This window comes from Passer montanus, unplaced genomic scaffold (genome assembly GCF_014805655.1).
Source record: "Passer montanus isolate IOZ18808 unplaced genomic scaffold, ASM1480565v1 scaffold76, whole genome shotgun sequence".
In the NCBI taxonomy this organism is placed as follows: domain Eukaryota; kingdom Metazoa; phylum Chordata; class Aves; order Passeriformes; family Passeridae; genus Passer; species Passer montanus.
In genome coordinates, this window is record NW_024372813.1 from 3,186,762 (window position 1) to 3,196,687 (window position 9,926).

A 9,926-nucleotide genomic window follows, 5' to 3' on the forward strand; every position below is an offset into this window, starting at 1 on the left:
TGCTCCCGCCCCCGGCGTTGATTGGCTGTGGGCGCTGCTGATTTACATGTGGCGCAGTGCAGGCCGGGAAGGGCCGGGTTTCAAACGCAGGGCGGCAGCGCTGGCGCTATGGCCGCCCCTGGGCCGGGAGAGGCGGCGGCGGCGGCGGCGGAGGAACAGGAGCGGTACCGGGGGTGAGCGGGGATGGGGCTGAGCGGCTCATGGCGGCGGCGGCGGAGGAGGAACAGGAGCGGTACCGGGGGTGAGCGGGGATGGGGCTGAGCGGCTGGGAGGCTGCGGGGGGCCGCGGGCGGGCCGGGTCGGCGGTGACGGTAGCGGTAGCGGGCCGGCGCTCCTGGGTGTAGCCCGGGCCTGGCCACCCGGTGCTCACGGTGACTCCCACAGGCTCGTGACCAGCGCGAAGGCGGCGGCGGCCGACGGGGACCTGGAAGAGGCGCTGCGGCTGTTCCGGCTGGCGGCTGCCATCCGCCCCAGCGAGAAGCTGAAGGGCCGCATGCAGCGGGTGCAGGAGGCACTGGCGGCGGCCGAGCAGGAGCAGCAGGAGGAGGAGGAGGAGGAGGGCTTCGTGGACGTGTGCGGCAGCGGCCTGCTGATCTATGGGGAGATGCACAGGAAGCTGTTCCAGCACCAGCGGGAAGGTGTTGCGTTCCTGTACCGCCTGCACCGGGAGGGCAAGCCTGGTGGCGTCCTGGCAGATGACATGGGCCTGGGCAAGACCATCCAGGTGATCGCCTTCCTCTCGGGTATGTTTGATGCCGAGCTCATCCAGCATGTCCTGCTCATCATGCCCACCACCCTGGTCAGCAGCTGGCTGGCTGAGTTCGCTCGCTGGACCCCCGGCCTACGCGTCAAGGAGTTCCATGGCACCAGCAAGACAGAGCGCACCAGGAACCTGGAGAGGGTCCAAAGGAAGAATGGCATCATCATCACGAGCTACCAGATGCTCCTTAACAATTGGAAGCAGCTGGCCAGCCGCCACGAGCAGGAGTTTGTCTGGGACTACATCATTCTCGATGAAGCACATAAGATCAAGTGCCCGTCAAACAAGACAACCAAGTGTGTGTATGCAATCCCAGCCCAGTACCGCATCCTGCTTACAGGCACCCCTGTGCAGAACAATCTGCGGGAAATGTGGTCCTTGTTTGACTTTGCCTGTCAAGGCTCCCTTCTGGGAACTGCCAAAACATTTAAAATGGAATATGAGAATCCCATTACCAGGGCGAGGGAGAAGGATGCGACTCCAGGTGAGAAAGCACTGGGGCTAAAGATATCAGAGAATCTCATGGCAATTATAAAGCCCTATTTCCTCAGAAGGACCAAGGAAGACATCAGAAGCTATCATGCTGATAAAGCTGATGCTCCTCTTCCTGAGGATCCAAGTGAGAACAAGGCTCCTGTCATGCCATCTCTCACTAGGAAAAATGACTTTGTTGTGTGGGTGTACCTGGCACCGGTGCAGGAAGAAATCTACAGGAACTTTCTCTGTCTGGATCATGTGAAGGAAGTACTGATGATGACCCGATCGCCTTTGGCTGAGCTGACAATCCTGAAGAAACTCTGTGACCACCCCAGGCTTCTGTCTGTGAGAGCCAGTATCCAGCTGGGTTTGGAAGAACAAGTGGGCTCCGAGCAGGATTACAGGATGGAAGCAGGTATCTTTTCAGGTGTGAACAAAATAGATCATCTCTCTGATGAGACTATGATCCAGGAGTCTGGGAAGATGCAGTTCCTTGTGGGACTGCTGGAACGGCTGAGAGAAGAAGGACACCGAACCCTGGTGTTCTCACAGTCGAGGAAGATGCTGGACATCATAGAGCTCGTTCTGTCTCGCCGACAATTCCAGATCCTGCGCATTGACGGCACAGTGACCCACCTGACGGAGCGGGAGCGGCGCATCAACGCCTTCCAGAGCAGCACCGACTACTCTGTCTTCCTGCTCACCACACAGGTTGGGGGCGTCGGCATAACCTTGACAGCAGCCAGCCGAGTGGTGATCTTTGATCCCAGCTGGAATCCAGCAACCGATGCTCAGGCTGTGGACAGAGCTTACAGAATTGGGCAAAAAGAGAATGTAGTGATTTACAGACTGATCACCTGCGGCACCGTGGAAGAGAAGATATACAGGCGGCAGGTATTCAAGGACTCGTTAATCAGACAGACCACTGGTGACAAAAAGAACCCATTCCGTTATTTCTCCAAACAGGAACTAAGGGAGCTGTTCACGTTGGAAGATACTCGGACGTCTGCAACTCAGATCCAGCTGCAGTCCCTGCACGCCATGCAAAGGAAGTCTGACCTGCAGCTGGATGAGCACCTTGCTTACCTGCATTCCCTGGCAATGTTTGGCATTTCTGACCACGACCTGATCTACACAAGGGAGATGGCTCATGAGGAGCAGGTGGAGAGCGAGGAAGCCCATCAGTATATCCAGCGGAGGGTACAGAAAGCCCACGAGCTGGTTCAGTTGGAGTCCCAGCTCAGAGATCAGAGGATGGAGGGGATCAGAAACGCTTGTGAAGAGGAGTGGCAAAGACCATTGGGATCAGTTTCCAGGCCAAAGAAGTTATCTCCAGGGTTGAGTGACAAAAATAACTTTGTTTCACCACCAATAACTGATGTACATGAAAAAGACAAAGTTATTGATCTTACAGAGGATGAAGAGGCCCAGGTGCTTGATGTCAGCTCCAGAATGACAGCTCTGACTGTTGATGACTTGGATAAAGAGCAACTGGCACAAGGTGTGTCCAGTATGGAGACAGAAGTGCTCAATATCAGCAAGGCAGCAGAACAATCTGATATACAAGAATCTGAGCAAGATCCTGAATCTAGCATTACACCATCATCCCCTGCGCTCGAGGAAGAGAGTCAGAGCCTCCAAGAGAAACAGCATTTGCAGGTACATTCAGACAGCTCGGCCAAGACAAGGAATGACCAGTCTTGGCATTGTCACAATTCCTCTGAGTCTGCCATGGCCGACGAATCTAGAAGTGAGGCAGAATTGGAAGAGCAGGTGGGCTCTTCAGTTCAGCTACTTGACCCACACACTGCCCTGGGGACAGAGCAGAACAATGTTCCTGAGCCAGCTTCTGCAGTGCTGAGTTTATCAAATGCTATGCCAGAAATCAATGCTGAGCTCTACAAGTCTCACGTGTTGGAAGACAGCTTGGAGGGTACATCTGCTCCTTCCTTCCAGGATCAAGTTGACTTCAATCTGGTTTTGGAAGAGTCTGAAGAGGGATGGGAGGATGCCTCAAATAGAGGAGGATCAGTGGAACACCCCGAGAAGGAGAGCTTACAACTCCAGTCAGAAAGCTTGTGTAAATCTCCAGACAAAGAATCTCCAAACAAAACTTGGCCAAGTGAGACCAGTAGCCATGGCAAACCCTGTCCCACAGCTGAGGAAGAGCCAAATGCCTCCCTGCAAGGGAGTAAATCATTGGAGGAAAGCAGTGCTCTCTTTACTTTTAGTAGGAAGAAACGCTTAAACAGAATTGCTTCAGACAGTGAGAGTGAAGAGCAGCTTGAGCAAGTGGGCTCCTCTCCCTTGGACAGCACTCGGCGTGGACTTCTGGAAGGAATTAGTGCTTCCACCCCTAAATATGACACAACAAGAGCTAAAGCCATCTTTTCTCCCCAACTAAATAACAGTGGAAACAGGTCTAATGCTTCCAGGAGCTCGTTCATCAGCAGGTTGGTAGATGAGGTGGAGGATATTGGGGAAATCATGGGCACCACTGATGAAGACGATGATGATGATGATGGTGATGAGGAGCAAGATGGGCTTGTGGAAGACGAAGCTGAGGAATGCACTGGGGAATCTGCTGAGCCTGAAGAAGAACCTAATGGAGAAACACTTGATACAAGTGAAGAGTCCTCCCACACAGACAGCGTGGAATCTGAGCAGTCCGAGGCAGAGGAGATGGAGTCATCTCAGGAGGAATCCACAGGTGACACTGAGCTCCAGTCAGGTGAGCAGATTGACTACTTCACCCAGGAAAGCACCTCTGAAAAGGGCATTGGGCAGAGTTCCTCTCCTGCTGCAGATTATGACACTTTGGTACACAGTGGGAAGAAACTTCAGAATGATGGAAAACTCCAGGAAGCTTTGGACTGCTTCCTGCAAGCTCTTGACATAAAAAGTGGAGATCCTGAAATTATGCTTCTGTCTCTGAACTTGTACAGACAGCTGGCCCAGAAGTGACATGTGTATGGCTCTGTGAAGACAGTCTGGCTGTTCCTTTTTACCCTATCTCTGCACTACGGCCCTGGGATCCCTGAGCCAGCTCCAGGCTGGTGCCTGCCATATACTTGTGTGACTTCAGCACCTCCTGCTTGAGGAAACAGCCCAAACATCCAGGTGTTGGATGCTGGGGAGGGAACTTCACTGTGGAGTCAACTCACAAAGGTGAAAATGGTTCATGTTCCTGTCCGATTATTCAATAAAAGAATGGTATTGTTGATGTCTAAGCCCAACTCTTTCAGTTTCTCTGGGTCTGGATTGAAGGCACTTGAGACAGTAGTTCATGTTCACACTCAGGTGTTTACTATGTCTTAACAGTGAAACAGCCTCATAACCATGAGTTCTGCAGCCTTTCATTAGCAAGGCACAAAAATGGCTGTCTCTTGTTACAAGGTCTTTTAAGACCAAAATAGCCAATTAAGAAAGGACACCCAGATTATTTTCCCTTTTAACCCAATCACTAATCTCTCGAAGCCTGCAATGCGGACTTTTGTGCCCAATTACAAAATGCCACCCAAACACATGAAGAAGGTAAAGAAGAACAACCTGCCTCCACCTAAAACCCCCATCTTGCTTCATAATTATTTCTATATTCTAAGACCCCAAACTCTTAAGTTTTCCACTCTGTGATATTACACACTTCTAACCAACTACACACCCATAATCCCAGTGCTGTTAATCAATTTTGGAAGTCTTCTCCATAGCCTTAGGTCAATTGCAGTGTTTTCTTGTGGGTCTGTGCCTTTAAGCACAGAAAGCTTAAAATTCTCAGCATCTAGGATTCCAACACCTCTCCATGCTGGCAGCCCTGGATTCACCTTTCCACTCTCCAGGTTTTGCTGCTCCTCTCCCCTGAGAAGATGGGTGCAGTACAGTCCCATGGCCACTGTACAGCCCAGCTCTGTGGTGCTGCGGTTCCTCCCTCCTTCAGGTTTTAAATAAGCCAATTTGGGTGCCTTACAGACCTTCCAGTTCCAACCCCTGCCACAAGCAAGGACTTCTTCCACTAGACCAGGTTGCTGGTCCAGGTGACCTGGTCTTGAAACACTTCCATGGATGGGGCAGCCACAGCTTCTCTGGGCAACCTGTGCCAGTGTTTTATCACTCTCCCAAGAAAGAATTTCTTCCCGATATCTCTTCTAACCCTGCCTTCTGTCAGCCTGAATCCATTACTCTATCCTGTCATTCCAGTTCTGGATAAAGAGTCCCTCTCTGGCTCCCTTGTAGGCCCTTTCACATACTGAAATATGCTAGGAGGTGTCCACACAACCTTCCCCAGGCTGAACAGCCTGAAAAGCCCCAACTCTCTCAGCCTTTCTTCACAAGGGAGGTGCCCCAGTCCTCTTACCGACTTCATAGCCTCTTCTGGACTTGCTCCAACACTTCCATGTCCTTATGCTGGGGGCCCCAGAACTATGTGCAGGACTCTAGGCAGGATCTTGGGAGTGCAGAGTAGTCCTGCTGCCCGTGTTCCTTTGCGTGCAGCCCAGGACATAGGAGGTTTCTGGGCTGGGAATGCTCACTGCTGGCTCATGGTTTTTCATGAGTTTTTTTGTTAACCATCACCCCAAAGCCCTTCTCCCAGGGCTGCTCTCAATCCCTTCTCTGCCCCTTCTGTAGCTGTGCCTGAGGATGTTCTGATCCAGGTGTAGAACCTTGTACTTTTCATGTGTTCCCATCTCTTCAGCCTGTCCAGGTCCCTCTGGATCCATCCTTCCTTTCCAGTGTGTGACCACACCACACAGCTCAGTGTTGTCAGCAGACTGGTTGAGAGTGCCTCAATCCCACAAACCAGCAGTTCAAGAGCTCCTAATTCTGGCTTTGAGTGACTCTGTCCCTCACCAACACAACCTCAGTCTGGTGTGTTCATCACTGGGTTCATCTTGCCAGTCTCACCTGGTAACAGCACAGCAGAAGATACAGATGTTTTCTTGTGCCTTGGCATTGCCTTCTGCAATACCACACTGTAGCACAGGACACCACACCTGCTTGAGCTGTCCAGTTTGGGAGAGGAGCTCTTTGTATTTGGAACCACAGCAAACATGGCAGACTCTGCTGGTGCAGTTGTCTCAATGTGTTTTTGCCAAAAGAAAGAACAGGGCTCTGGTAGCTGGAAACAAGTGCTTTATTAATAGAGCACCATTACATGGCGCAGTATCTGCTCTGGGCAGCCTGTCTGCCCTCCATTGCAAGCCATTCATTGGCTTCTCTGAGAGTTCCATACTCAGCAAAACCAACACCCTGAAAAGGGAAGGAAGACCTTTTCTTCTTTGATGTTTCCTCCTCATCTCTGAGGTCTGTGCATGGCACTCACCTGTAAACAAAGCTGCTGCCTGTTGCTGGAGCTGTGGCTGGTTCGGGGGCTCTGTGGGCAGGAAGGGGATCATGGCTCTGGGCTGGATTCATGAGATGGCAGGAATCTTGTTGGGCTGCTTCCCTTGCACACCCCGCAGCACAGGGGAGAGCAGGAAGCAGCACACAAGTGTTTAGTGGCTTTTTTTCTTATCCAAACCTGCGTTATCTAGTTTCTTCCCCCAGCTCTGAGTGGGCAAGATGGAGTGGTAGGAAGAGACGAGTCTGCGCTCAGGAGAGCTCTTCCTCCCCTCCTATCCCCAGCTCTCTTCCCTGCCTGGCCTGACCCAGCTCCACTGTTACCCACCCTCCACTGAAAGGACTGTTCTGCAGCTCTGGAGCACAAACTGTACCATGTGAGCTGTCTGCATCCTCCTGGGGAGGATGGAGATGGAGACTAAGCCCTGGGGACCCCTCTGTCCCTTTCTGTATCATTTCTGTTTCCAGATAAAAACCTGGGCACCTGATTCTGCTGACAGACCATTATCCCCACAGATGTGGAGAAGCAAGAGGCTGGCCTGCCAGGAACAGAGACTTCAACATCTATAAAAGGCTCTTGTTTCACCCTTCCCAGGGACACTTTACCTCTCCAGGCAGGGTCCTGCTCTGCTAGCACAGTGGCAGGGACAGCCAGCTGCCTCCAGGCATGTTGCTGGTTATGCCCAACTTACTCCAAGGCCAAGGTGTCTGGGACTCGGGATTCAAGCAGTCAACAAGGTCATCGTGGTCATTCACATTTTATTTTCTGCCTTCCACCATGATAATGTGGTATCCGAACTTGGTCTTGACAGGAGGGTCTGTGTACACGGGCTTGTCCATGCTGCTCACAGGCAGGGCAAATGCTGCCTCCTGGAATGGTCCCACCATGGAGCCTCTGGTCATCCAGCCCAGGTCTCCCTGAAGCAAGGGACCGTTAGGGTTAAGCTCTGAGACTCAGAGCAGGGAGGGGGGGTGATGTGGGACAGGTCCTGCTGGTGAGGAGCAGGACCCAGGCTCCTGCAGCCACTGCCCTGCCCCGGGTGCAGCACTCACTCACCCCTTGCCTGGCCTTGTCTTCGCTGTACTGTGCCGCCACCTCGCTAAAGCGCTGTCCGGACTTCAGCTTCTCCATGGCCTCCATGGCCCGGCCGTGCTTCTCGCACAGGATGTGCCGAACCTGGAGGGGCAGACAGCGGGGCTGTGGCGAGCGGGGCCGGCGGGCGGGACGAGCCTGCAGGAGCTGGGGCGAGCCCGCACCTTGCCTGGTCCCCTCCGCCCCCCGCGCTCACCTTGACGGCGCTGCCGCCTCCCTTCGGGCCCTGTGCTTTGCCCTCGCTGCTGCTGCTGCCGCTGTCGCCGCCTGCGAACCGAGCATCCTGACACCGGCCCGCTCCCCACCGACCCTGCCGGGCTCTGAGACCGGCTTGGCCCCCACCGCCCCCGGGCCCCCGCCCGGCCGGTCCCGGTGCCGTCCCCGAGCCCCCGCCCGGCCGGTCCCGGTGCCGTCCCAGAATCCCCGCCCGGCCGGTCCCGGTGCCGTCCCCGAGCCCCCGCCCGGCCGGTCCCGGTACCGTCCCCGAGCCCCCGTCCGGCCGGTCCCGGTGCCGCTTAGCCCCGCTCACCCTTCCCGGCTTTGCCGCCGCCTTTCCCTTTGGGCGCCATCTTGCCGCCGTGAGGCCCCGCGCTGCTCGCTCCACGCCGGGCGGGACCGCCCCTGCCCCGCCCCGAGGCCCCGGGCTGCCCGCCCCGTGTCGGCAGGGAGCGGCCGGCCGGGGCCGAGCCCGGCGGGGGGCGCGGGGGTGGGCCCCCCCGGGCCCGCCCGGACGGGGCTGGAGCCACCGGGCACACAGGGCTGCGTTCGGCATCCGCGGCCGTACCTAGTGCCCGCCCAGGGCTGTCCCGAACACTGAGCGCTGTCGCCCTCGTCCATCCCACCGGCCCCAGGATTCCAAGCCCAGTCCCAGTCCATCCCTCCCCACTTCCATTGCTACCCCCGGCCTGTAGCCAGGGCCCAGGGCTGTCCCCAGCTCCTCCCCAGCACGAGGGCTGACCCCAGCAGTCTTCCCGGGCTGTTCTGCCCCTCTCATCCATCCCACCTGCCCCCGGGATGCCCAGTCTGCCTGCAGCCCCTCACAGCGTCCCCGGGCCCCGCTCCGGCCTGTCCCCAGTGCCCGGCCTGGGCCGGCCTTGACACCTCACGGTGTCCCTGTGCCCCCCGCCCCAGAGCCACTGGGGACACAGGAGTGCGCGGCAGACGCTGTGAAAAGCTAATGGGGCCGGTTCCCCTCGAGTCACCCAGGGCTGTCAGGGGGGGCCCACCTCCCTAGCCCCGGTCCCTCGGCAGCCCAAAGAAGCACAGGCACAGGCAGGCAGCAGGGAACACTTTACCAAGCTGGCGAGATAAGAAGTACAACATTCCATAGTTGGCACCTTGGCGGCCCCCACCCCGGGACAGGGCTGTCCTGCCAGCCGGACTCTTCCCGGGAACCCACTGCCTTCCCAGCGGAACAGCCGCAGCCAGAGGGAGCAGGGAGCAAGCGGCCAGAGACAAGCACTCAGCCAGGAAGAGCTCCAGGAAGAGCACATTCCTCTGGCCAGGGAACTTAGGATCTCCATCCCATGGCCAATCTCTGTCCCACAGCTGCTCTCTGGCCCACTTGGGTATTTCACCCCAGCAGCAATGGCTACTCCAGCTACCTACTCCAGCTGCCAGTGGTGCTGGGGTTGTTGCAGGGGGGTCCCTGCCCCGTGCTTGCCCCCAGCCCCCTTTGCCGGGTCTGTCCCTGGTTTCCTGAGCAGTCATGTGCAAAATGTACCTGTCCCCAGAGCTTCCCAAGCTGTGCCCTGGTCCCACCCGCACCAGCACCCTGCCACTGGCTGTGGCCACGGGATGGTGGTGAAATGTGGACATTCATTAGAGCTTTTTTGTGATTTTTTTTTCCTGAGTTTCTCAGCCTGGCTCTTAATTACAGGCTTAAATCTGCAGCCCTGGGAGAGGAGAGAGATGGGCGTGTACCAGGAGGGAGGAGAGGGGAACCCATGGGAGCCTCAGTGGGATCAGATCCAGGATGGTGGCAATGATGGGGAAGTGTTTGCCCGGGCTGTGCTCCCCAGGGATGCAGAGCTCCTTGTGGGGCAAAGACCCCCCCCAGAGCAGCCCAGGAGCCCAGGCCCCTCAGAGGCACAGCTGAAGCACTGCTGTGGTGCCCTGCTGCTGCCTGGACCCACTGCACTGCTCCCCCTGCCGCACAGGAGGGTTGGAGTGTGTAGAAATACATCAAGAAATCAAGCAGAAATTTCCCTAAACACCCTGTTTTCTTGTCAGCTGCAGCTGGCCCTTCCTGTTTCTCTGGGT

General features: G+C 56.1%; 2 protein-coding genes across 3 annotated transcripts; one reads left to right on the forward strand and one right to left on the reverse strand.

Annotated features, from left to right (window-relative positions):
• The first annotated feature begins 91 nt into the window (after positions 1-91).
• ERCC6L (ERCC excision repair 6 like, spindle assembly checkpoint helicase) lies at positions 92-4,461 on the forward strand. Of its 2 annotated transcripts, XM_039731312.1 has the most exons (3): positions 102-140; positions 200-241; positions 385-4,461. In XM_039731312.1, exons 1-3 carry the CDS (start codon positions 109-111, stop codon positions 4,199-4,201), a joined length of 3,891 nt encoding a protein of 1,296 aa, XP_039587246.1. In that variant the 5' UTR covers positions 102-108; the 3' UTR covers positions 4,202-4,461. The 2 variants fall into 2 exon arrangements, with proteins under 2 accessions (XP_039587247.1, XP_039587246.1); XM_039731313.1 differs by lacking the exon at positions 200-241 and having other exon boundaries at positions 92-173.
• A 2,852-nt stretch (positions 4,462-7,313) lies between these two features.
• PIN4 (peptidylprolyl cis/trans isomerase, NIMA-interacting 4) lies at positions 7,314-8,331 on the reverse strand. Its single transcript, XM_039731216.1, has 4 exons — positions 8,194-8,331; positions 7,861-7,931; positions 7,629-7,748; positions 7,314-7,489 (listed from the first exon to the last, which is right to left on the reverse strand). Exons 1-4 carry the CDS (start codon positions 8,231-8,233, stop codon positions 7,331-7,333), a joined length of 390 nt encoding a protein of 129 aa, XP_039587150.1. The 5' UTR covers positions 8,234-8,331; the 3' UTR covers positions 7,314-7,330.
• Between the last annotated feature and the right edge of the window lie 1,595 nt (positions 8,332-9,926).